Source organism: Hippocampus comes, unplaced genomic scaffold, assembly GCF_001891065.2.
Source record: "Hippocampus comes isolate QL1 unplaced genomic scaffold, H_comes_QL1_v1.1 scaffold174, whole genome shotgun sequence".
Taxonomy (NCBI): Eukaryota; Metazoa; Chordata; class Actinopteri; order Syngnathiformes; family Syngnathidae; genus Hippocampus; species Hippocampus comes.
Genome location: NW_017805983.1, coordinates 6731484 through 6759187, shown reverse-complemented (window position 1 = coordinate 6759187; position 27704 = coordinate 6731484). Strand labels below are relative to the sequence as shown.

Below are 27704 nucleotides of genomic sequence, written 5' to 3'. Positions count from 1 at the left end.
CATTTTAATTATAAGACTCTTATGAACACGTTAAAGTGTTGTTTGAGTTGTTTTAAGTGTATTTGAGCCTGTTTAAAAAATGTAGTGGGATTTCAAAAAATTTTTTGGAGGAGTCCAATTACTTCACATAGATTGGGGAATGTCAAAATAAATGTGATTGGACAACATTTTTTTCCTGGTAGTCAGGAGGATATCACAGAGTTCAGAGTTCCAACTTAGATTTTGTGTTATTTCAAGTTTCATTTCAAGAGAGCAAAAGCATTCGAAGAGATCAAAATAACATTTCAAAATTGGTGGCAAACTCATCCTTGCAAAAACTGCCTGTTATTGACTACACCACACTGTTGCAGCCTTCATTTGAAATGCATTTTTCTCGGCCTTTACTGCAGCCTCCTTCAGTTTTTACAAAGGTTTCTGGAGTTTCTCCCTTCTACAGCAGGTAAAATGCATGCCATATTGGGTTGAGATCCGGTGATTGACGAGGCCAGTCTAAGACCTTCCACTTTTTCCTCCTGATGACGTCCTTTATGTGTTTTGGGTCATTATCGTGTTGCATGATGAAGTCTCTCTCAATTAGTCTGGGTGCATTTTTTTTTCTGTAAATTGCCAGACACAATGGTTTTGCAGACTTCAGAATTAATCCTGGTGCTACATGTAAGATTAGATTTTCATTATTTAAATTTTATCCCTTTCAAAGTAAATCAGCAAGGAGGAAGGAGGGCATCCAAGCATCCTTTAATGATGAGCCGAGCCTCCATTGCTTTCAAAGACTGTGTCTGCCGGTGAGGTTTTGCGTTCCCAAAAGTTATATCTTTGTTTGAGACAACAGAGATACACTAAATGAATCCATTTTATTCATCAACAACTGTGTTCTATACAGTATATCCTGCGGATCCAAAAACAGATATAGGGGAGACAAGGTCTTGATGTTACACTTTTTACACTGAGATATTTCTTGGGATCACATATCAACAAATTGTGTACCAGATGAAAAACCTAACTGGAAGATCCATTTATAAACACTCAAACATATTCTGACAAACGAACAAAACAGGATAACAATGTGGACCGGCATCGCCGTAAAAATAGTATGAAGATGTTTGTCTTTCTGATCTAATTTGATAATAATATTCATGACAGGGATCAACTGCTATGACAATTTTTGGTATGTTCCTAAACATTACATAAAAACCCTCCTGATTCTATGACCCCTTCATTATTACTAGTTGGTACAGGCCACAATGTCTACTATCACTCACCCTGTCTCTAAGCTGCACAGTGTGCAGGACTGTGTGTGTTTGTGAGGGTAAAAAAGAGAGAGGACGGTGGGGGGCAATAAGGATGCAAGCGTGAGGCAAGTGTGAGGCAGTGTGAGGGCAACCTAGAAAGAACGACGGGGGTTGGGAATCGCAAAGGGGAGAGGGCTCAGGAAGAGCAGGGGGAAAAATCCCCCGTGTAATTGGAATAGCCTGGTGCTAAAGTGTAGAGATGCAATGACCGGATGATCTGCTACGACGTGCACCGGCATCCTGACCTGCAGCCTTGACAGGAGGTGACAAGACAAATTGATACCCGCCACAACATCACGGCAAGATGTCATCTTCAGGGTCAACCAAACCCAACAAACGTCTGGCGTGTAAGTAACTGACTGATATTGTTTGATTTGAATTGGGGATGATGTTGCTTAATTCGAGCTGTATTACATTTGTATATTCTCAATACTTCTTCCCTCTGTAATGAATATATCTCACCATTTCCTCTAATTGAGCTGAGGGTAGAGTACATGTTTGATTACTTTATTATGCCTGTTCTGAACATAAACAAAGAACCAGTTTTGCCTATGAAAATATTTCTGCTGAACTAAGTGACATGCAGTGTGCACAACTGCGGCTGGGTGGGTTTGATGTGATGCTGCCGCTTTCCTAGAAATGTATTTGAAAAAAAATTGATTACACTACATGAAGTGGAAATTCAATAATTCACACACACACACACCCATATATATATATATATATATATATATATATATATGTGCACTTTCCAACTATGTTTGTCTTGATAGGAACACGACCTACATAGAATGTAAGAGGCATAACGTCTTGCTTTCTGAGTAAACTCACCAGAGTCGTAGTGTTAAAATGTCCTTTGAGTATTATTCTATTGTTGGTATGCAATGGGGCAATATAATTAATGTGGACGGTAGCGTATCATACATAAACCCAGTGGAGCTTTTACCAGAAGTCCTCCTTTTTTCATTTGGAAAGCTGTAGGAAATAGTAGGGCTCTTTGCTCCATTTAGATGGACTTAATGGCTTTGGGAATGTGGATGGAGGTGGCCTGGGAATACACAATATGATTGCACGGCTGAAGATGCAATCACAGCTTGGGGTTGCCGGGGACATGGAGATGGAGACAAAGAGCAGTGGAAGTATTTTTACGCAGATAATTGTTGTTTACATTCAGTCAAACTTTGAATATGGTGATTCACAAATGTGCTTCATGTGTAATTCCTGCAGGATGACCCCATCCGAGGCAGACTATGCATATCAAGAGCAGAGTGACCCCTATTTATTGATTAATACACAGTCTGTGTTTACATGGAGGAGTGATTGGTGTTGGGCGTCGAGCGGTATCGTGGCAGTAGTGGTGGCTGCTGTGCACGGTGCAATGATCTCACACATAAATGATTTAGGCTTGATGGTGTACATTGGCTGCTCAGCCAAAGGAGGGGAGTGATTGGCTAATAGCAGTAGTACCTAAAGATGATGAGGCTGTACACTGCCGAGAGCTGAGTCTCACCCGCACTAATCCCTTGGGGAGAAATAGAAGCTGCAGTCGGTCATCAAGGCAGAAAAGAGCTGGAGATAAATGAGCTGTCAAATGTGACTGCTCACGGAGTGGAAGTACAACCTCTCTCCCAAATAAAAATACTGTCTCTTTTCCAGGAAGACACAAAAGCGATCATGGGATTTCCTCCCACTCATCACAAGGGGACTGAAAGCCTTACCATGTGACTGTTTGGTTCAATAGGAACGTTTGTTTGATGCTTGCAGTGCAGTTCCTTGGTCTCTTGATCTATGAGTGCACCATTAAAACGACACAGAACATCCAATGATGCGTGGAGCTAACTGTTTTCATCACAAAGAGCAGCCAGAGACAAGAGAGAGACACCAATACACACTGAATGCTCAACTCAACAATTAGTTACTCTGCATGACAGTGGATGAGACACATTGGACCCCCCCCCCCAAAACAAAACAAAAATTCAAACATAATCAGTTATGCAAGAAGTTTACATATTGAACCACATTCCTTGCATTGTAAATTACTGACAGCCAGATCACAACAAAAGGGCCAAGATGATAAGGGGATTTAAGTAAATGAAATTAAATTTGTCATTGATATGTTTATATCCTGTGAGTATCACCTGTAATAACAAAAAAAAGCTGCATACCTCTGTTTTATTCCTCTGAATGTGAGTGATTGAAGACCAGCAAGACCCAGTCAAGCACTGACATCAAATCACTGACATAACATTTTCATTTAATTGAGAAGAGGTCAGATTATATAAATCTCCAGAATGATAGTAATGTCAATTTCTCTTTCTCTTTCGACAAACATGCGTGGAGAAGGCAGTAGGTCTTGCACTGCGATGCACTACGGAAGGATGCAGCTGAAGAACTGTGCGAGCATTACATAAGAGCAAGCCTAAGGCTATTATGATTCACTGTGGGCTTAGACAGAGAAGAAATTTAGAAGCCATTGGCCCTGTTTCGATCACAAGTGTCATGGAAATTCTCGTAAAATAGATACGTAGTGTAACAGAGCATTACAATAACACAACTGTAGCGTGTCGATGTTGAATGACAAACTGTATCAAAAAATCATAAAACAGTTTGAGAATATGTAATTTTGTTGTTGTTCTGTTTATTTTAATATGTGAAAATACGAATCCATAGCTGCTAGACTGCAAATACATTTCAATCTACAAGTAATTGAGTACTGTACAAATGGAACATATTTAATGTTCAAACAGATTAACTTTTTTTTTCATATATTAATTTATATTGAATTTGATGACTGCAAAATGTTCCAAAAAAGCTGGGACAGGTATTTTTCCCTATCCTTGATTGCCTTACAAGTTTAGTTGCTCAACTCTTGTCGTATTTTGTTTTTGCATAAGGTGTCACAAATTTTCAATGGGAGACATGTCTGGACTGCAGGCAGGCAGTCTAGTACCCGCACTGTTTTACTATAAAGCCACACTGTTGTAACATGTAGAATGTTGCTAGACATTGTCTTGCTGAAATAAGGAGTGGGGTTGGCTTGGATAGCAGCATATGTCACCCCAAAACCTGGATGTGGATTTCAGCAATTATGGCACCTTCACAGATGTAAAAGTTACTCATGGCATGGGCACTTGGACAGATTTACAAAGTTACTGTGGTCCTGTATGGTGAGCAAACTTTTTGATGCATCTTTACATTAAAGCAATCGAGACTTGAAGCTGGTGATTTTCCCTCACGTTCTGTTGTCCCAATTTGTTTGTTTAGATAAAATCAAAAATTTACTGAAATCCACTACATTTTGTGACGAAGACGGCAATCGCTGATATTGGAGATGTAATCATTTTAATGTTGATGACATGTCATGACAAAATACAAACAGAATGTGGCTTGTTGCATACATCCATACACTTAAACTGTCACACTGCACACCCGTTTCTTCGTCACGTCCTTTAATATGCTGATGCACTTGAACTACACATTTAACTTTGACAGCAGCCATCCCAGCTGTTCACTCTTCCTTGAGCCAACACACTAAATCCTTTCCATGTGACCTGTGTTTCATAGCTCAGTTCAGGATAAAGCAGCAGCCTAACAAGGACGGAATCTGTTGTGTCCATGAACAAGAAAGACTCAAAGTGCATTCCAAGGCAATTGGTGCATTTACTGGTACTCAAATTCATTTATTAAATAGCAATACTCTTAGAAAACATTCGCTCCAAGGGCAACAAATATTGTATCATTTACATTATATGTCACAGGTGTCAAAGTCAAGGCACGGGGGCCAGATCTGGCCCACCACATCATTTTATGTGGCCCGTGAAAGCAAATTAAGCATGTCAAGTTCCATGATGCTTGCTAAAGTCTGAACCAAATTCATAACGGCCCTCCAAGGGAAACCATATCTACAATGTGGCCCGCAACAAAAATGAGTTTGACACCCCTGTTATATTTGAATATGAAACTATTACATTTATGTAACCATGCTAACCATAGTAGAAAAAAGTAGGATATACTATTGTTTTATTTTAAAAGAGAATTAACAAAAACAACATAGCCCAGATCAGGGTTAGGACAAATTCAAATTATTCAAGATCCAGTGGAGGGGGTTTGATTTTGTTCCCAAGACAGTTTGGGCTCTATTTTTTGGGTGCAAGTGTGGCGCAAGGTGCAGTCTAAACCTGAGTAGAGGCAGGCTAGACTAAGTTTTGGTATTTTCACAGACCTGTGAAAGCTGGGACAGTGTGGCACATTTAAAAAAGGGCATTTTGCGCCATAGTGGGCATAAACACAGCGACTTGATTTGCTATCAATCAAAGCGGCTCCTCTCATTCCCTGTAAATTTGGCTTGTGAGAAGTATGCTGATCATCCTTGGCATAGCAGAAGAATAAACTGATTTTCTCATGTCCTGCAGCAGGTCGAGGCGCATGAAGTACATTTACAAGGAAATGCAAGCAGACCTCCATGGGTCGCTGATATAAAGTTGGCTGGGGAGATCACAGATCAGTGAAGTGAGCGCTTGGAGACCTCCTTCCACCTCGATCTTATGTAATGCATTGGTTTGTGACCCCGCCCTCCAACTCTCCATAGCTGTGCCAAGAGGGGTAAAGGAGAGTCTCTGTTTTCAGCTACTAAATCAGGTGCGTTGGCTTGGCGTGTCAGAGGAAACAGCCTCGGTACGCACAGCAATGCGCAGAGGTGATAAACTGATCTGCAACACATTTAAATGAAATGGGGAAAAAGACATAAACGTTGAGCGTATCACAACCCTCAGAGAGATTCATTTACACTCCTGCAGTAGGGCTGACTAACACAGGGTGAGCACTATTTGTCTTTGGATCCCAATCAAAGGTAGAAAACCACTTAACTTAATGATTCCGCAGAGCCACATAAGGCTCACTTGCAGTTAATAACCTCGGTCAGAAACCTATTGGATTCCACCATGACGGCTATGAACTAGGGTAGCGTTGAGCAAGGTAACGTTAGCCCAATGGCACCTCCCACATGTCTTGCGGGATGGCTAAAAACACAAGAAGTTAATAGTTATATGACTCACCCTGCTGCTTGCTTGTTTACCTGCAAGAAAATGACACAGATGAAAGCATGTAGAGTATCTAAAGTGATTTTTAAATGTGAGAATGTAAAAGTATTAATTCAGTTTCAATTTACGATGTCGATCTTTAGCTGCTAAGCAATCATGCTCACATTTGATGGTGATCAATGGATTTAGAGTGGCACTAAGAAACCCGGTTGGCATGTTGAGGCGGTTAATCAAATTTAACTTTTGTGGTTGTAATTTACATTTTAATTAGAGGTGCTTAGAGTCCTTTTGGTGCCCACGTTTAGCAATAGATTACAACCAGAATGCTTGAAATGAATTGCTTTAAATTAACACTGCTGTGTTAAAGAAATAAGGGTGAATTACGTTTTGCTCCAGCAAATGACTCCACAAGTGTAGGTGTACCTATTACTATGGAAGATGAATGGAAACATGACCACGATGGGGGGTGATTGATGAGAGTTGAGATAAATGTTGTTGTCATGAAAGAATATAAAATATTTGAAAGTACGGAAGATGAATTGAGACTCACAGTGACTTCAGCATAGTACCTCTCAAAAAGGGTTGCTCTCATTATAGCATATAATAATAATCATCATCATGTTCATCATCATCATTATTATTATTATATAAAGACCTTAGAAGTTGATAGAATAACTCATAGGCCCTGTGTTTAATCATAATGAAATTAATGGATAAAATTGTTGGCGACAGCTAAAAAAAAAAAAGAACAACAACAACAAAAAACCCCCAACTTCAAGAACCGAACATCCAAGAAGAAAAGACTGTGAAGCACAGATAATGAGTATGGTACACTAAAGGACTAATATAGTAACAGCAGTGGACTCAAAAAGAACCCTGCAGTGAGGAACAAAAGTATGTCACATTATCTATCTGGTTTTGCAGAAATGTAGAAACCGTACATGTAGATGAAGTAAAATGAATTTTGATAATGGTTCAAGCAGCATCCCTTTGCTTGACATGCAAGTCATTCATGGGCACTCATTCAATAAGCATGAACGTGAACATACACTAGTGCACACATTCAATACAATACAATACAATACAATACAATACAATACAATACAATACAATACAATACACTACATCCTGATTTACTGTATATCGCGCTTTCACAACAGCTGCAGCTGAAACAAAGCGCTTTACAAAACAGTTAAGTAAATTAAACACAACACACGATTCAGACGTGATCACACACATACACAAATGCGCTTCTGCAAGGACGAATAAGAGCACTGGTGACATGAGTCAAAGTGTCAGCCCATGCAGCCCGGTGGGCGCAGGCCCAGTGTGTCGAGAAGAATCCAGCACAGTTACACAACCAAACCTGGTCACTTGGGCAAAGCATCATACCAAAGATGGACCTTTGGACAATGGATATAGAAAGTCTACACACCACTTTTCAAATGCATGGGTTTTGTGATCTAAAAACATTAGGCCAAGGAATCATTTCAAGACATTTTTCCGGCTTTCATGTGACATATAACCTGGACAAGTCATTTAAAAAAATTAAAAAGATTTGATTGTGTACACTGTCTTATAACCGGTGAAGTGGTTGTGTTCAGAATGAAGCAATCACATTCAAGCAGGAGTCAGAAGACACCTCTCACTATTTAAAGTGCTTCTGCTGAACCGCAGATAAAGTTCAGCTGTTCTTGTGTTTCCTAGCATGTGTTGAATTTGCCTACGAGCAGAATCCTGGAGGTTCGGTGCTGACCCTAACTTGTATTTGGAAGTGTTTATAACATGCCCCACTTTGTCTATGGCACCAGGGTAGTGATCCTGGACAAGGCATCCTACCCATAGCAAAGACATCAAAAGAAAAATGGACATTGTTGTCCCATGAATTAACTAGCCAGCACTAGCCAAAAAGTCCTGAAACTCCTTTGTTGTTGATTTGATGCTGCGGAAGTTCTTTACAGACAATGACTTGTGCTGTAAAACGGGACGACAAAAACGTCAGTAAAAGCATACTAGAAAATCTGAACTTTATTGAAGCAGATGCAAATGCGTGTGTGTGTGTGCGCCGTGTGTGTGTGTGTGTGTGTGTGTGTGTGTGTGTGTCTCTCTTTCTCTCTCTCTCTCACAGAGAAGTTGGAGTCATGCCAAATGGTTAAGAAGTGGACAGGTTTACAACTTCCAACATAAATGAGATTGCAAAATTCCATAATTATTCCAGACTTCTCAGTCTGCCAAATACTGTGATTGTATAGGTCAGAGGTTTAACGCTAGTTGAGGTGTACAATTAGAAGGGATTGAAGGATGACATGTCGGTCTGCACCGGCGTGGAGTGAAGGACAGTTGCGTCCACAAAGTCCACTCATGCGTGATCATTGTCCACCTCACAGGGCATTAACCCCACTTACACCACGCTCTCTTGCCCACGAAAAGAATTCATTAAACGACCTGTAGTAGCAACTTCGTTTCCTTTTGACACTACGTCAGAAGGGGATGAAATTCACAACTCTTGCCTTATGCCAACAAGCTTTGCATAATCCAACAACAACAACAACAAGGAAGAACAAGGCCATTGTAAATTTAAAAGATGAAGCCAGTGCGTTGATTTTACATTCATCTCTTTAATCACAAACATTATAAAGGCATTACAAATACAACAAAGTGCAAGGTCAGAAAATTTGCTGGTCCGTGTCCTACTTGTTCCTCTTATCTTCTTTACATCAAGACCACATGGTATGGCATTGATAAAACCATTTTTTATTATTACACATACATCTGGGATATTGATATGTGTAACACATCAACATGAGAGCATGCTTTTTGTTCGGGTTTGCAATATTGAGTTACAGCTTGACTTGTTGTCATTGTTCAGCGGAGACAGACAACTCCCAGAGAGTGTTGGACAACGATTCTACGCAGCATCTGAAGCTGAGGGAGAGACAACGCTTTTTTGAGGAGGTCTACCAGCAAGATGTGGATAACTACCTGCCCTCAGCTCACCTGCAGATTGACAGCAGAAAACGTGCGTGACAGCGGCAACTTTTACAACAAGCTGCATTAGTATGCTAGTTGTCATTCAACCAATAGAACATAGATTAATGGATCCATGTACGTCACCGTGTGTCTCACGCGTCACAATGTTAACGCTTCATAAAATAGTTTGTGTTTGCAGCCCCCATGGGAAGTATCTCATCTATGGAGGTGAACGTAGATGCGCTGGAGCAAATGGACCTGATGGACATCTCCGACCAGGAGGCCCTGGATGTCTTCCTCAACTCCGGATCAGCAGGAGATGAGGGAGACATATCATCCCCTTTACCAGGTGCACAGACCGCAGCTAACACATCCATCCATCCATTTTCCGATCCCCTTATCCTCGCAAGGGCCGTGGGCGGTGCTGGAGCCTATCCCAGCTGTCTTCCGGCAGTAGGCGGGGAACAACACCCTGAACTCTTTGCCAGCCAATCGCAAGGCACACATAGACAAACAGCCATCCACACTCACACTCACACCTAGGGACAATTTACAGTGCTCCGTTAACCGGCCATGCATGTTTTTCGAATGTGGGAGGAAACCGGAGTACCTGGAGAAAACCCACGCAGGCACGGGGAGAACATGCAAACTCCCCACAGGAAGGCCGGAGCCGGAATCAAACCCACGACCTCTGCATTGTGAGGTCTATGTGATAACCACTCGACCACCGAGCCACCAATAACAACGCACTTCCTAATAAATCTGTTATTGTTCTGTCGAGACAAAAAAAAAAATCATTCTAAAAACTTTTTTTTAAATTGATCCAAGACAAAAAACAACTTTGGAGAAGCATGTTTTTGTTACATTGTGAAAATTGCTGTTATTATTCAGTACCAGCCATTTTCAGACACTTTTTTTACCCTGAGTCTTGAAAAAAAAATACCTGGGATTTAATGTGTGAATTCTGAAAAGACATATAAATATGTCTTAACATGAAACATGTTGCTGGTATCTGCTGAATCCATATACCCAGCTTGGGGGCTACTGCCCCCAAACACTAGTCAGTGGCACCACTATTGCCTTGACCCTTCGCATTTTCTCTCGTTCTTCCTTCAGTCCTTGGTATTCCTCAAATCTTGTCCGGATGTTGCTATCATCCGGGATTCCTACATATATCCCAACTGCTGACTTCTGATACTTTTGCAGCATCGCTATGTCAGGCTGGTTTGCTATCACCAGTTTGTCAGTCTGAGGTGGTAAACGAGATTGGACAGGCACTTTGAACAGCGTTTCTTTACAGATGGGGACGACGAAGACGAAGACGAGGCAGACGAAGAGGCCGAGGTTGTCTACAGGGTGTGTCCACCGTTGCAACGGCAAAGCGAAGTCCAGAACGGATCCAAGTCTCGCATGTCATCGACATCGTCGGGCTCCAGTGATACTAGCGGGGGCGGAGCAGACACGCCTGTAATCCAGTCAGACGACGAGGAAATCCACGCTGATACCCAACTGCTGACCTCTGTTCCCCATAATGGAGATGAAGAAACAGAGGATGAGGAAGAGGAGCAAAGATGCCTTCCGACTAAACCTTCACAAAGACTGAATTAGTCACAAGCGTTTTCCTCTTACTGTCGCATTACATTTGCTGAGAAACCCGAGCATGATTCACCTGCTGTGATTTGTCCTTTGAATATTTGTCTCTATTTATGCAAAATTCTTTATACCTTCACATATACATTTTTTTTCTCTCTTTGTTAATGGAGGGGGAAAACTGTCAGTTGAAGTTTGTGGTCTTTATTTCTTGACATTTAACACAAATTATACAGTAGGAGTTCGTCACAGCCCACACATTTAAATGTTGTGGCTGCTTGCTGCCTCAGGAGAACGGCCCTCCTGCTCACTTTGACTTCAAACGAGGTACCAGATAGTCAAACAAGAAAGCTGGATGAAAGTGCATCTTCACTTTGCAGAGAAACAAACATTTTTAAAAAGGCATAAAAACCCATCTGTGGGCTGTCCTTTAGGGATGCAGACATGCCTAATAGAAAGTCATAATAGATTTAAATCTGAGGACAAATATTCTGCAGGGTGCACTGGCTGAAACAGCTCCACTGTGGTCAAAGTTGACAACTTCATTCTCACGCCTTAGTCGTAGCAGCTTTTATGTGGCAAATCAAACAACCACAGCAACTGCAAATCTCCAACTTTGAAAGGTATGTTTCCTTCACACACGGAGTGATTTAAATTTTGTTTCGCCGACTTTGCTATTGCATCGCTTCTAAATTGCTGCAAAGAGCAGTTATTTTTTTCTAAAATCCCTAAAAGGTTTGCATGAATTTCTGATTGCCACTGTAAATATACAGGTAGACTTGTACACAAAATTATTTTTTCAATAAAACTTCGTGAAACTCAACATTGAAATCGTTGACAAAACTATGCGGCAGCTCTTTCAGGTACACTTGGCCATCGTTAATGGAGGACATAAGGGTTCTGCAATGTACACAATTGGAGAAATCGCAGCAAAAGACTCTGTTAATCATTACAGCAGTTGTACTGTGAGAAATGACAGAAATCATAATGTAAATTTGAGAAGGTGTGTTGGATGCTTGGCAGGCACTGACTTTTTTTTTCCTCCCTTAGATTTTAAACTTTTAGTGACACACCACATTACGGCAGGCAACGCATTTGAATTGAAAAGACCAGATTTTCCTTTGGTATATCCATCATTTTGCTTTCTGCAAAGCAACCTTCATTCATTGTGGCTATTATCTGGTTTGAAATTGAAATCCAGCGCAATGTGTGCGATGCTGTTGTAACATCAGAAAAAAAAGAATTAATCAGCTGATCATATCTAATATTTAATATCTGCATGGTTTTACATCTCTGCCACAAATTTGAAACCTGCCCCCTGCTGTGTCCACCAACTTCACAACAATATTGTATTTAACTGTGAGGTGCAAATGTTGTGCATCTGTTTATTGTATTAAAATCCCCTTAAACAATCTTCTGAAACTAAGCAAGTACCCATGAACACGTTTTATTGAGTGGTAAAACCTGTTTTTTTCTGTGTGCGCGAGCAATCTATTTACACTATGACACATGTGCTTAAGTTGTGAATGCATGCCTTGTATGACGATATGTCTTTTTGTTGCGCAACATCATGTTGTTGCAAGATTTGACTCAACCATCACCCGTTATTAATGGCTAAGTACTGAGCCGGACATGTTGTCCCTCTCCCCTTTGTGAAATTACTTTTAAAAAAAACAATAGCAAAGTGTGTATACGTTTGAGTGGGTGTGGGAGAATTATGGAACTGGAGAGGTTGACAAACTGCAAGGCTGACTGTGCTTCTTGTCCATACATTGCCATCCATCAGAATAATGGAGAAAATGTGAGCCATTTCTTGACTGCGCCGGTAATATCTGGTACATCTTGTGCATTTACTGAAGGGAGACTCGATGCCACGCTACAGCAAGTATGTGGTTGTGGATTTGAAGATACAATTTGTACGATACGATGGGTATTCATCTCAGCAATTTTATGTGGATGCTGTTTCCTATTCGAACATTTTGTTCTCGTATGAATAAAAATGACTGAAATTTAAAATGCAAACACATATTTTGACATGAAATACTCTCTCATTGCTTTGTTTTCCTCTTGTTCGGTTCTGCTCTCTTTTGATATTTTCCTGCTTCGAACAGCCTTTTCCAAACACAGTAGATGCCTTCAATGCATGGTATGCTATAATTTGCCACTCACTAGCATGTTCGTTCTACCTGCTATACTTAGAGAGACATGGAGGTAAAGGGCTCGCATGATCATGCAGTAAAAGACCAGGACTGACCGCCATTTTGTTGACTTTGGCGTCTAGTTATACGGGTTGTACAGGTTTGTAAAGCTATCGTTTTATGATCAATTGTCACCAACAGTATTATCAGCGCTATTGCTTCCTTTTAAAGGGTTGTTTTCCCTCCACAAAGGCATGAGGCAGATATCCTGAGGTTTACACTTGGAGTTATAGTGCACAATTGGCAAATATTATCAATAAAGGGATCCATATGATCTTCATAACACATAAGTAGCCCAGAGCCTGCTTTAATGTCTCGACCAGATGGTAACCTCCCTCCCGAGTGTAAAAGACACATTGCCAGTGATGACTTTTGAAGCAACGGCACAAAGCTTATATTTTAAGTCAAGCTTGGGCGCAAACTACTGAAGCGAAATCTATGCTTTTGCCATGCTTTAACCTAACTCAGTTTTGTTCACCGACGAACGTTTGAGAGAAACTGTAAGACATGCACTGTAAGTTGAGAGCTATGTGCTTTAGGTGCAGTTTATTTCAACAGAAAGTGGCAGCTCTAGAGTTCATTGCCTGCAGATCAGTCTTGGAGCAATGTTTTTGAAAGATTCAAAATGAAAACCAGAGCTGGGGCTCCAATATATTCTATGTTTGTTTGGCTCAGGAAAATTGTGATTTTTGTGGGAGGGGAAAAGTAAAGGGGTTGCTAGATCCACGAACAAACCAGTCAAGCAGACATAAAGTTTAACAATGTTCAACAAGTGACTCAACATGCATAATATATCACAGCAAGTAAAAGCTTGCATCTCTGTGAGCATAATTGTTTTACACGAGAACTATCTGAACTGATTACGTTAGTTCCTGGGTAATGTTCGTAAGGCTGGGAAATGCAACTAAACAATAGCATGCGCAGATCTATGGCTGGCACCAGGTTTGTTGTCACTCAGCCATGGATGTTATTTTGTGCACTGGGTGACTGTTCGCTGTGACAACAAAACTGTTCTCACGAAATTGGACGCATTGAATTGTCCGAGGGTGTTAACGCTGATACTTGGGCCGAGATTGTTGCGCATGGCAGGGTGTTTTGATTCATTGTGCGTTGAGGTTATTTATTTAATTTTGTGAAGGGGCGGCAAGGAAATTCAAATTAGCCAAACTGTTTCATGCACATTTGAACAGAATGTGGATTGGGGATTTATCATTAATATTATTTATTTGCTGTTTCAGTCACCATGATGGGAATGAAACGGTGCACCTAAAAATGAAAAAAGGCACCGTCCATCAATTTGTAACATTCACGCAACCTCCATTAAAAAAGGGGAAAAACAAATCCGCAAATATGCAAATCCACCAGTGCCGAACTGCGAGTACGTGGGTGTAATCATTACTGACCATATCAATCATACCCGAGCATTATTATCTGCATATTTTTTAATTGGAGCTCATCAGAATGTCCACTCGGTCATAAAGTTGTGGCTGGTTGGTGTATGTGTTGGAGGTTAACATGATCGGCATTCAGTTGATGGGAGGCGGCAGTGTTGAAGTGCTTCCTGAGAACTGTGCCAGATGAGCCCATTAAGCAAACTGCTGCAATCTAATTACACAGTACAGTTAAATGTAGGGACTACATGCAGCTGCTGGCTGTACAGTATATTCTTTAAGCCTCTTGGACAACTCACAGCAGACAAGCCGGGCTTCACAATCAAACTCAACTCTGTATGTGGACTCATGGCTCTTATTCACAAGCAGATTCAGTATTTGCGTGTTTGCAGGGTTGAATGTGATGCCGGATTGAACATAAAAATATGTCACCTGAGCTGACCCGAATGGGGTACAGCTGAGCCGAGAGCATTGTTTCTTAGAAGTCAAGTAGAGCTCAGTTCACACATTTTCTCAGATAGGAAAACTTTAAACATGCATACGCCAAAACATAACTCCAACTAAAGGTGAGTGTACACAGAAAGATTCCGCAATACGGTGATATGTGAACAAACACTCCTTTGTCATTGAAGTCAAGCGAAGCGACTGGCTGCCTGCAGGCGTCGTGTGCTCTCGTGTATCAACGCTGTTAACAAGACAACCACAGAGGACATCAAGCAGGGAGGATCAGGATGAGGACCTTTTCCATGCTTGTGCTGGTAGGCATGAATTCTGCCTTTTCCCTTCTTACAAAAGTACTGACCTCTGTGAAGTCCAACTGCGTTCAATCACCGTGTATTTGTTCAGAAGGCTGTTCTTGCAATACCGCACTATTGTATGCAGCCTTTGTTGAAAATGTACATAGTCCCACAAATCTTAACATTTGGACAACAGTATTTCAATCAAGAGAAGAAAAAACGTTGTGGGTGGATTTACTCCATTTTATTTTGTTACGTGGTTGCACTTAATGAAATCATCTGGATCCAGATGATTTGATTTTTTTTGCAGTATCGAGTTTGTTTGATGCTTAAAGAATGTAATTGAATTTAATTAAATCTAATTTGGAAATCCGATTTCCTGCATTTGGGCAATTTCACTTCTGTGTGTGCATGACAAGCTACATTTGAATTAAAATGAACAAATTTCAATGTGAAATTCGATGACTTTCATGTTTTTCCTTGAACAACTCAGAATAGACGACAAGCATTTGAACCTTAACACACATGGAGGGTAAATAAATATATGATCCTGTTCAAATATGTAACAATTGTAATAAAAATAAGATGACAAGTGAAAGACACGTATGGGGAAGTGGAGAGGGAAGATTACTGAAAAAGTTACTTAGAATACAAAATGCATTTCACTTTGGCATAATAATCCATCAAACAATTTACTGCTGTGAAGAGAAAAATGTCAAAGCAATGAAAAGAGTCCTCACCTTAAAGTCTGATGGCAAATGACAGACGCTGTATCAAAAAGCTGTGCTTGCAGGGGGAAATTGCTATTTGTGTTCCCAAGGTGAGTCTTCAATACGTGAAAAATAACAGAAGCTTAGATCTCACTTTGCAGTGTACATTTGATTTATGAGCATTATTTTTAACTTATTTTAGGATGAAGACTTGCATCTCTTTCTTACATCGCAATACATTCAAATTGGGGTACTGTGGACTTCATTCACTTCCTCCTTTGTCTCCTCAACACCGGTACCCGTCTGCGGCGGTGTTACAAAAAAGAAAGGCGACATACATGTTGAGCGTTTTAATCTGATCACTGAACTGAAGCCGCACAAGTTGTAATAAAGTCTCAAGATTTGTCTTGTGTGACAGTGTTTCAACCTCTGAAGAGCTTTGTGACGTAAAATGCGTACTTTTCCAGAATAGTTTGGTCAAATTTCCAATTGCACAAACTATGGTGCATGTAACTTCTACAATTGAATTTTTTTCAATGTTTTTTTTTTCTTTCCATGCTCAACTCTGCAACACAAAAATTTACACTTTGGCAAAGACAATCACAAAGCATTGTTGTTGATGATTAAATAAATAATGAGCGCACATTATTACAGAATTAACCTTTGCGGGAAATGAATATGTTAGTGCAACAATATGCAACAATACTTAATTTTTTTAATCACTGCTCAACACTGAAGCACATTGATGAAAAGGTCAAGCCACACCATATGAAAAAAAAAACAATCCAAGCCTATCTGCAGAAGTAGGAAGGTGTGTGGCCTGTTACATCAGGCGTAAAAACAACACAGCATTTCATGACAACACTCAAACATGGTGATGGCAGCGTGATGGTCTGGAGATGCCTGCTCCTACAGGACCTGGACAATTTGCTACTTGGAACTATGAATTCCGCTGTCTACCAGAAATTCCTGCAAGCAAAAGTCCGACCAGCAGTTCATGTGATGATGCTCAAGTGCTGCAGGGTTATTGAGCAGGACAATGACCTCAAATACAATCTCTAAATGGCTCACAAAATGAAAAATTTGGGGTGGCCAAGTCAAAGTCCGGACATATATCCAGTTGAGATGCTGTGTTAAAGTTAAAACAATTTGGCAAAGAATTGGCAAAATTACTCAGATAAATACTCTAATTAATTCCAAACTAACTACAGACTCATCAGAAGTTAACACAAAGAATTTCAGTTCTTGTGGTCAGGGGTGGCCAGAAATTAAGTCCAGGTTTGAATTTTTCATCCCTTGATAAATAAAATCTCCTGTATTTTAGTTTTACTTGGGTTGTATTTTTGAGATGTTAAAACTGTTTTGACGATCCAAAACAGAAAATTGAGATAAATATTCAATACAATTTGAAATCAGGATGAGGGGAAATCATATTTTAGTATCTATGATGAGGAGCAGGGATGCCCAATAAGTCAATCACAATCGACTGGTAGCCCGGGGACTGGTCTTAAGTCGATCACGAGGGGTTTGGGGGGGGGATGGAAAAAAAAAGAAAAGATTTGTGTGTGTGTGTGTGTGTGTGTGTGTGTGTGTGTGTGTGTGTGTGTGTGTGTATGTGTGTGTGGGTGTGTGTTGTTATTATCATATATCTTTGTGTTCGTGCACACTGCACCCTAAGCATCCTATCAGTTTCACTTTCACCCAAATAAATACATAAATAGATAATAATAATAATAAAAAAAATAATAATAAAAGTGGGTCACCTTTAACCTACGATGTTGCATTTTCTGAACCATTGAAAGTTGTTAGCGGTCAGCAGTCTGCAATTGTAGCTTGCGTTCAGAACTGTTTGCATTGTATCTTTTTTAAATGATAATTATTCTCATTCAAAGTTTGTTTCATTTACAATTCACCGATGGCTCTGGCAAAGAATGGGAAACTGGAGCACCGGTAACGGGTCGTTCACGGGAGGTTGGTTGCTAGAAAAGTAGATCTTGGGTCAAAAAAATGGTTGTGAAGAGTATTATTTTATTGTTACTACCGTGAATGACAACTCTTAATGTCTCACAAATAAAGGGAACAAACAGTTAACATTTTCAGGTGCATGAATGATTTTAAAGGTGAAATAAATGTTGAAGCTTTGACTGAGGTCTGTGACATATGGGTTCTCTTGTTCCTGTAGGCTTTAGTCACATCAGCAGTGGCCTCACAGAGAGGACACAACATCCAGCGTGACAAGCGGGTAATGTTTATGTTTTGGAATCCTCCTGCATGGAGCATGAATGGCTATTTGGTGTTTATCGTAAATGTATGTTCAACAGGACATTTTGGTCCGTTCCAAAAGAAGGTGGGTTTTGACTACAATTGAATTAGTTGAGGAAGACCCAGGGCCTTATCCGAAACTCGTATCTCAGGTGAAAACAAGATTTTGAGCAAACCAAATCAGCATACAGGTAGTCAAACCCAGCAGCTAGAGGCTCAACGGTGCTTGTTTTTCTCTTTATTTTTGCTCAGATATTCAATGACAAGACATATCAACACAATAATCACAAATATATTATAAGAGGAATGGGCGTGGACAAGGAGCCACTGGGCATCTTCTCTCTTGATGAAGGAAATGGGAAGATCTACGCCCATAAACCCATCGATAGAGAGACGCACAGCTTCTTCCACGTGAGTTCAAACCGCATCATAAATGTACTTAACCATTACCTTTACAATTATAAAATGGATTTATTCACAGATCAAGTTTGACATTTTGGACAAACAAACAGGAAGAGCAATCGACAGAGAATTAGCATTTGATGTTGCCATAAAAGACATCAATGACAATGCACCAAAATTTCTTCTTCCCCAAATGAGCGCTGATGTCAGGGAGGACACAGTCGAGGGTGAGTTTCTTCTTCAAGTCATTGAACACTCATATTACAGTAATTACATTCATATTATATTCATCTGTTTTTTTTTTTTGCCAAGGCTACCTGCCAATTAGGATAGAGGTGATTGACCCTGATCAAGAGGACAGCCCAAACTCGACAGTTACCCTGAGTGTGGTATCTCAGTCACCGCAGGTTCCGAAAATTGACTTAGACCAGATTGATCCCCGAATGGCTCAACTTACACTTAAAGGGTGTTTTGACTATGATGTAAGCGTCACAGATTTTTTTTTTTCGACATAGACACATGTAAGGATTTGTCCAAGTGACATACTTTTTTTAATGTCATGTTAATCATTGCAATTGTCATTTCAGAAGTTCAAAAAATATGAAATAACGCTTCAAGCAAAAGATCATGGAAAACCCTCCCTATCGTCAACCGCTGTTGTCACTCTCAATATTATCGACACCAACAGTCATCCACCAATTTTCAAAGCAAGGAAGGTAAGCATTCAAGCGATAAAACTGTGACTAATTATCTTTCTCCTCTGGCTGTCAATGTAGGCAGACACTTTTTTTTTCTCTGCTCTCTCCCTGTCTTATCTACCTTGGCTTGACGATTTCTGTCTTGCATGGTCTTTTGTCCAAAACGATCAACTTCGCTCCGAAATCCATCCATCCATCGCATTAATTTCCCGAAAACCTCGGGTGTAGGAAGAGTTCAATGAGGCCATGGAAGCTGACTTCCAAATGGCTTCGGGGAAATTCTGGTCCACCATCCATAATTGGTGATGAGTCTTTCACATCATTGTGGAGGAATTTTGGACCACTCTTCTTCGCAGAATGACTTCAACTCGACCATATTTTCTAGCATGAATTGTCCATTTCAGGTCACAGCACAGCATCTCAATTGGCTTCAATCCGGTATATTGACTTGGCCGCTCCAAAACGTTAATTTTATTTTTTGAGCCATTCAGAGGTGGACTTGCTGGTGTGTTTCGGATTGTTGTCTTGTTGTATAATCCAAGAGCACTTGAGTTTGAGGGTGCAAATTGTCGGACGTTCTCCTTCAGAATTTTCTGGGAGACAGCAGAGTTCATTGTTCCATCAATCACAGCAAATTGTCCTGGTCCTGATTTAGCAAAGCAGCCACAGACTATTACACCATTACACTGCTAACATCATGCTTCACTGTTGGCATAATGTTCTTTTTAGCAAATGCTGTGCCATTTTTTACCCCAGACATAACGGGGTGCACATCTTCCAAAAAGTTCCATTTTTGACACATTCGTCCACAGAATGTTTTTCCAAAAGTCTTGAGGATCATCAAGATGTGTTTTGGCAAATTTGAGACACACCTTTGTGTTCATTTTGGACAGCAGTGGCAAGAGAACCCAGATGTTTGGAACTCTCCCATGGATGTCATTTTGGCCTGTGTCTTTCTTATGGTAGATTCGTGAACACTAACCTGAACTGAGGTTGAGCGTTCTTTGGATGTTGTTATAGGTTGATTTGCGAACTCCTGGATGAGTCGTCGTGACACTCTTAGTGTAAATTTAGCTGGTCAACCACTACTGGGACTGTTTGACACTGTTACCAGTTTTCTCCATTCATGGATAATGGCTCTGACAGTGGTTTGCTAGAGCCCCAGAGTCTTGGAAATGGCTTTTCCACACTGTTAGATTTCAATCGTTTTTTTTTTCAATTTTCTCCTTGAACTTCTTTGGATCGTGGCATGACCGTTTATTTCTTGAGCTCTTGGAGCCTGCTTCACTTAAAAAGTGAAAGCGTTGTGTATGATGAATATACAAACAACAGAGAAATCAGGAACAGGGCAAATACTTTTTCACGGCAATGTATATACCCCTGCCACACCCCCTTCTGCCGTGCACCTTAATTATTGGATCAGGACTTTGCGAGGTAATATCCACGAGGTCATCTCCATGGCAACATGATGTCATGAGTCATCAGATGGCAGAGACGAATGGGTCGGAGTTGAGCGGAAGTGATGACTACAGGCTTACGCGTACAGAAGAAAGACTCACTTCAGATACACGCACATTACCTCCTCCTACGCAACGCCTTCCAAGATTCCTCTCCCTCTTACCGTCGTTTGTCATGGTGCAATGTGGTAGGCTGACACGATGCAGCCAATAGTGGCTGTTCCTCAGTGTCTGGGCTGCGTCATCTCCCTTTACTGACACCCCTTTCCACATGTGCAAGTGTTTGAGTTTTGTTGAAACAGGTATTTATTGTGTTACAGGGGTTTGATGAGGTGTTTTTTCCTCACCTTACACTGTGCCCCCTCCTCACAGGAGCATAGTTTGGGTCCTGTCCTCCCCCCTGTTAGGTGTCACTGTCTTTTTATGTTCCTTGGGTGGGTTGAAACTATAAAGTGAATTTCGTTGCTCTGTGGTTGTAATGTGCAGGGACAATAACATTTGCTTTTGGTGTCCATGGTAAGGCATGTTGCTTAACATGAAAATGTTCCTCCGGTCCAGTATCAGGGTGAAATTCCAGAAATGGTGACAAGGGAGAATGTTTTAAGGCTTGCGATAGAGGACAAAGACACTCCAAATACCCCCGGCTGGCGAGCCAAATACTTCATCATCAAAGGAAATGAGGAAGACAATTACAAAATTGAAACTGACCCTGACACTAATGAGGGTGTTCTGAGTGTCGTCAAGGTAATTTTATCACCCCCTGCCATATCTCACGATTCTTCATTCAACAGTGGCTGTACTACATCTGACTTTGTAATTGTGTGTCCTCTAGGGGAAAGATTTCGAGGAATCAGCTTTTATAAACCTTCAGATTGGAGTTGAGAATGAGGAGCCTTTATTTGCATGTAAAGATGCAGCACCCAAGATCAAAGGCATCTCTGATTCAATTAACGTCACAATCAAAGTGATTGATGTCAACGACCCACCTCAGTTTCACAAAGAGTCGGTTGACATCTATGAGAAGGAAGAGGAGGAGCCAGGAAAGTTGCTATACACTCCAAAGGTTCATGACGTTGATTCGGATGTTTCCAAAATTAGGTTGGTCTTTAACAATCAGACACCATTGCACTTTCAAGTTGTTGTTTTGTTTTTTGTTTTTTTTAACTGCTCATTGTCATTGCAGATATCTTGCTTCACTATATGGTATGGCTGGGTGAATACATTTTTTTTTCCTTCTAGTTTTGTCTTGTTAGATGATCCTGCTGATTGGGTGAGCGTTGATAAAAAAACAGGACATCTCAGAACCACTGGGAAGATGGACAGAGAGTCACCCTTTGTTCATGATAACATTTACAAAATAGTGATTGCTGCAGTCGATGATGGTACGAACAAAATACAAACCACTATTATTTGGTCTTTGGCGAAAACAAAATAAAAATCCCACAAAGTGACATTTTTTCCCTGTCGTTACCAAGGTAAGCCTCCAGCCTCAGGCACGAGTAGCATCTTGGTTCACCTTCTGGATATTAATGATAACAAGCCAAAGCTGAGATATAATAGTGTCACAATGTGTGGAAACAAAGTCATGCTTGCTGCAAAAGATCTGGACTTGCATCCTTACGGCGGGCCCTACACAGTCTCACTAAAGAGTGATGACGCAACCCAATTGCAGCGATGGAAAGTGGACCCTACCACAGGTAAACATCTATTGCTCCGTTCCAGTTTACAAACCACCACATACTTTGCTTTACATCCTGCACCAGGTGAGGAGGTTGGGCTAGTTAGCCTGAAGACACTTGCCTACGGCAATTACTCAGTGCCCCTCGTGATCGAAGACCAACAGGGCTTAAGCGGAGAGGATACAGTCATCGTAAGTGTGTGTGACTGCGAAGGAGGAAACGTGTGTCGCCATAAGCAGCCGCTCTCAACAAGTCTGGGACCAGCCGGCATTGGACTGATTCTTGCAGCACTGCTCTTATTTTTATGTGAGTACTTTCATATTTGGCTCCAACTGTGCTAATTTTTTTTTTAATTAAAAATCAGTCCTAGCATCAGATTAGAACACTACAGTAGCCTTTCAAAAAGAAGAGCCACTTAAAAAAAGTCACTGACTGGAAGTACAGTACAGCTGCATTTTGAGTTACAAGTTCAATTATTTAATTCGTTTTCCCAAATTAAGTGACGTCAAATATCATTAATCGAGTTCACCCCCGCCCCACCCCCCAAAAAAATGAATGAAAAGAAATACAGTGGTTTTATAAGTATAATTACAAGTCACATAAAAACACATGCAACACACTGATCAACCGGTTAGCACGTCCGTCCATCTCAGAGTGCAGAGGTGCAGGGTTCAATTGGTCTTCCTGTGTGGAGTTTGCATGTTCTCCTCGAGTGTGCGTGGGTTTTCTACGGGTACTAAGGTTTCCTCCCACATTCCAAAAAAATGCATGGCAGGTTGATTGGGCATTTCAAATTGTCCCTAGGTGTGATTGTGAGCGCAGTTGTTTGTGTGCCCTGCGATTTGCTGGGTTGAGGGTGTGCCCCGCCTACTGCATGAAGACAACTGGGATCGGCTCCGGCACGCCCGCGGCCCTTGTGAGAATAAACACATGAGAAAAAGGATGGATAAACACACATTTTAGTATTTGTGTAATGCATGCCTCTGAGGGGCTTGGCTTAGTAAATGATGTCAGGAGCTCAGATTCCAACTGGAGTTGGGCAGTTAGGTCAGGTTTCGTGTATATAGGACACACTTTGTTTCCCTCAGTCCATAAATCAGTCAGGGGATCGGGTTCAAAAAGAAACCCGGCTGTTCATGTTAAACTTGAAAATCCATTCATCCATTTTCAAATGTAATTCTACACCTTAGAAAAGGTTTAAGGAAGGTATGACTGTCTTCTAATGCACAAAGCATGGGAAAGAAAGGCTTTCTTAGAAGATGAGCATCAGAGTTCTGACCTCAACCCTACAAACCTTTACGATAAGCTGGAACAGAGAATGTGAGCCAGGCCCTCTTGTCGAACACCATTCACAGCTAACCTCGCAGATGTTCTTTCTGGATTGCTAAATAAAGAATTTCACAGACACACAGAAATCTGTTATTTCTTGGTTTTGGGTTCTTCACCTGTTCATGCATGGCTCCTTTGACAGCTAGTTTTTTAAAATCCTCTGTTGCATCATTTCTAACCAAGAAAAATGAAAATGACTGAATTTGCAGTAAGTTATGGAAATATGCAATATGCCACCGAGCAGTGTCAACGTGCCCACAAAGCTCCCTCGTTATAGTAAATCCCTGATGCTGGCACTGCATACGGTCTCATCTTTAAGCCACTGAGCATGTCCATACAGCCGGGTTGAGTTGAGGGGCATTGGTACGGCTGAGCAACATGTCCTTGGAATACATGAAATGCAGACCGTTTGCCTTTTGTCTTTGCAGTAATCTTCTTCATCTTGGTGTGCGAATGTGGGAAACAGTTCAAGCACTTATCCGAGGTCCAACAAGATGAGGGTCAACAGACCCTAATCAAGTATAACCAAGAAGCAGGAGGCGCAGAATGCAAGGTGTGCGTTGCAGGGTTTGACGACACAGACAATTACATTTGAGTGTACTGCGGCTTCTCGGTCATCATCGGCAATATTTGAATGGAGGCAACTGACTGGGCTCTTCTTAGTTGATGACGGCAGTTCAACTTCAGGTCAAAAGGCTTCTTCACTTCACGCATAGCACGAAAGAAGAGGTCCAGATTCAGTAGTTCATTTGCATCTCCAAAATAAGGTGAATTCCCCTGAAGAAAATAGCATCCACACGAAGAACATAACAGAGCCTTTTTGGAATGAAAACAGAAAAAAGTTGCCTTGATTCAACTTTTGCCAACAACTACTTTCTGTGTATGCATACTGTGTGTGGCATTGAGTCACTTATTTGATGATGTACCTCTGTTAGACGGTGCCACCTTTGCTGCTGACACATTCAAAGGAGTTAGATACAACTGTGACAAATGGGCTGAAGCAGAGAACGATGCAGGTATTGGCTCATCTCACTTTACTTTCTCATGAGTATCTCAGACCCCAATTATCGAGGTGGCTAACAATTCTCAGTTTTGTACTGTCGGGAATTTGGATCCCAGCTTCCTCAGTTACGCTATGGAGGACATTATCAAAATGTAATATGTATTTTCCTCACATACAAAACTTTTCTTCATGATAGTTAAACACTTTGTGAATTGAAAGCACAGAGCTGAACAAATAGTTCACTATCACCATCACCACTTCTCAAATATTTGCCATGTTCAATCACTCTACTACGCTTGTGGAGGCTCTCAGTCGTACAGGAAAGTTCCATCGTAGAAAGGGTTCTGTCAGTCGTCATCTGTACCTGTGGGTAAAAAACAAAAAAAACAAAAAAAAAAAAACAAAAAAAAAGCAAAAAAGGACGTTTCGCTTCTCTCACAGAAGCTTCGTCAGCGGTAGACAACCCTGAAGTCTCCGTGAAGACTCCGGGAAGTTGCTCTGCGCGAAAAGGTTAGCGTGGCCTGTTTGAGGACTGGGTGGGGATGGTTAGTCACGCCCCTATTGGTTTATTAGAATTAAAAAGTTCCAAAATTTGATTAAGCGCAAAGAACCCACTCCAAGTAAATACAGGGCCACGAAGAACATAACAGAGCCTTTTTGGAATGAAAACAGAAAAAAGTTGCCTTGATTCAACTTTTGCCAACAGCTACTTTCTGTGTATGCATACTGTGTGTGGCATTGAGTCACTTATTTGATGATGTACCTCTGTTAGACGGTGCCACCTTTGCTGCTGACACATTCAAAGGAGTTAGATACAACTGTGACAAATGGGCTGAAGCAGAGAACGATGCAGGTATTGGCTCATCTCACTTTACTTTCTCATGAGTATCTCAGACCCCAATTATCGAGGTGGCTAACAATTCTCAGTTTTGTACTGTCGGGAATTTGGATCCCAGCTTCCTCAGTTACGCTATGGAGGACATTATCAAAATGTAATATGTATTTTCCTCACATACAAAACTTTTCTTCATGATAGTTAAACACTTTGTGAATTGAAAGCACAGAGCTGAACAAATAGTTCACTATCACCATCACCACTTCTCAAATATTTGCCATGTTCAATCACTCTACTACAGAAATATATGTTACATGTGTCATTGGTCGATACTTGGTTGAATTGATGAATTGCACTTTTCATCGAGATGGCTAAGGTGGCTCCAGTAATGATTGAAGAATTGGATACTTACAACTCAGGGATGGTGAGTAACAAGGCAAGACTACTTCTAACACTGACCGATATTCGGAACTGTCATAACCACCCCACCCACCCTCATATTTTTGAAAGAAAACATAAAACTGCACATCACCCCCCCACCGCCCCCCAAAAAACAAAGGGGAAAACCAATTGAGTGAAGACTGAATGGCTGAATTATTGTTGCTTCCCTTTATTTCAGTATTCTGCATGGTCTGCAAACATGAACGCATATCAGGTAAGTGTGACAATAACAAGAATTTAAGGCTTCTTGGGCACAAATTATGATTATGTTCGTCGGAACACATTTTTGAAGTCTACGTTCCCATATTGCACATGCAACATCTAATTCCCTTTTACGATCAGGGGGGCTCGTTGAGGTATCAGCAGGCAAGCAGCTTGTTGACCAATCGCAACATTTCAGATCACCTCAACAGGGTAAGAGACATATTTGCATCACATCATGCTACAGATTCACAAGCCAGATGAGGACCCACACTGTAAAAACGGCACAACGGCATTTTAATTTGTGCGCCCACAGAGACTGCATGAGATTGACGGAAACCCTGTGGACCACCCAGAGTACCAACCACATAAGTACATGTACGAGGAAGAAGAGAGCGGGTGTCAGTCACTGGAGGAACTGTCCTTTAGCGTCTGTGGAGAAGATTTCCAGTTTATGAATGATTTGGGACCAAAGTTTAAGCACTTTGGCAGCATCTGCAACCAGCTCATGCAGGAAAAAGGCACACACGTTTAAAAAGGGCAACACTGGATATTGACTGTATTTGTTTCAAACGATTATTGGCAGCGTGGTCCAATCGCAATGTTGCTGCCTGGGGGGCAGATGATGTCACGGGGAGTGCTGGGAAGCTGGGTGCCGGTCGCTGTCAACATTGTTTTGCTGTACGTTTTTCCAAACAAGGGACCACCCATAAAATTTCTTTGACGTGTGGGGTGGTGTTTTATTTGTTTTATTGACAGGCCAAATATGTTTGGGAGCCCCTTGTAAAGTATTTGTCGGTGGGGGGGTGGGGGTGGGTGGGTTGTTGGGGGGGTTGCTGTGGACGCCCCCCCCCACCATCTCAGGTGGTGCCAGGGCCCCCTTGAAAACAGCACAAGTTGGTTTGTTAAGTTCATTTGCTTCGGCTTTGTTCTGAAATGAGTTTGTTTATCCACGAAAAAGAATACGAATGGCACTTTTTGCATGGGCCTCTACTTGATTTGCATGAGAACGAGTTGAATTGCTTGCTTTTTTGTTTTACTTAGGGTACAGTTGACATAATATTATTTCTATTTTGCTTCACAGCACAGCATTATTTTAAAACATTCACAGTATTTGGTAATGAAGGCACATATAACTTGGAAATATATTACGGTTCATTCTGACAGTATAATTTACATCACTACGGTACTATTGGCTGGGCAACCACACTGAAAAAACGTGTTTAATATACTCACTTTCATTTTGGCAAGTGGTTGCACAAAATAAAATCATCTGGAGCCAGATCCATTTTTAAGTAGATTTATAGACAACTTAAAACATGTATCAGAGGCCTTTTCATAACCTGATGACACTGTCTTGTTCACTACGCAAAAGCACTTGCCAAACCTATCAGTTGTTGTGTGTTCCATGATAATATAAAAAGTCATATTTTAAATGTGTTAATTCCTTTTGACACTGGCATGCAACAAGCC

The 27704-nt window shown here is 41.0% G+C and overlaps 2 protein-coding genes across 3 annotated transcripts; both read left to right on the top strand.

The window, feature by feature from the left end:
• The first annotated feature begins 1273 nt into the window (after positions 1–1273).
• Positions 1274–12904, top strand: LOC109528574 (dysbindin-like). The gene is made up of 4 exons (XM_019891365.1): positions 1274–1636; positions 9198–9347; positions 9498–9647; positions 10599–12904. The coding sequence occupies exons 1-4, from the start codon at positions 1594–1596 to the stop codon at positions 10904–10906; spliced, it is 651 nt and encodes a 216-aa protein (XP_019746924.1). The 5' UTR covers positions 1274–1593; the 3' UTR covers positions 10907–12904.
• Positions 12905–15088: 2184 nt separating this feature from the next.
• On the top strand, positions 15089–26955 carry cdh26.1 (cadherin 26, tandem duplicate 1). 2 transcript variants are annotated; one of them, XM_019891312.1, is made up of 18 exons: positions 15089–15235; positions 18107–18166; positions 18246–18338; positions 18439–18597; positions 18668–18815; positions 18901–19070; positions 19176–19304; positions 21302–21487; positions 21576–21841; positions 21983–22125; positions 22219–22440; positions 22507–22728; positions 24180–24304; positions 24687–24767; positions 25957–26013; positions 26209–26244; positions 26373–26444; positions 26548–26955. In XM_019891312.1, exons 1-18 carry the CDS (start codon positions 15209–15211, stop codon positions 26764–26766), a joined length of 2415 nt encoding a protein of 804 aa, XP_019746871.1. In that variant the 5' UTR covers positions 15089–15208; the 3' UTR covers positions 26767–26955. The 2 variants fall into 2 exon arrangements, with proteins under 2 accessions (XP_019746871.1, XP_019746869.1); XM_019891310.1 differs by having other exon boundaries at positions 25957–26025.
• The last annotated feature ends 749 nt before the right edge of the window (positions 26956–27704 follow it).

Coding starts and splice junctions, on each gene's coding strand:
- cdh26.1 (XM_019891310.1), top strand. CDS start 15,209: ATGAGGACCTTTTCCATGCTTGTGCTG. Junction 21,842..21,982: donor TCGGATGTTTCCAAAATTAG/GTTGGTCTTTAA, acceptor TTTTCCTTCTAG/TTTTGTCTTGTTAGATGATC. Junction 26,245..26,372: donor CAAACATGAACGCATATCAG/GTAAGTGTGACA, acceptor TTTTACGATCAG/GGGGGCTCGTTGAGGTATCA.
- LOC109528574 (XM_019891365.1), top strand. CDS start 1,594: ATGTCATCTTCAGGGTCAACCAAACCCAACAAACGTCTGGCGT. Junction 1,637..9,197: donor ACCCAACAAACGTCTGGCGT/GTAAGTAACTGA, acceptor GTCATTGTTCAG/CGGAGACAGACAACTCCCAG. Junction 9,648..10,598: donor CATATCATCCCCTTTACCAG/GTGCACAGACCG, acceptor GTTTCTTTACAG/ATGGGGACGACGAAGACGAA.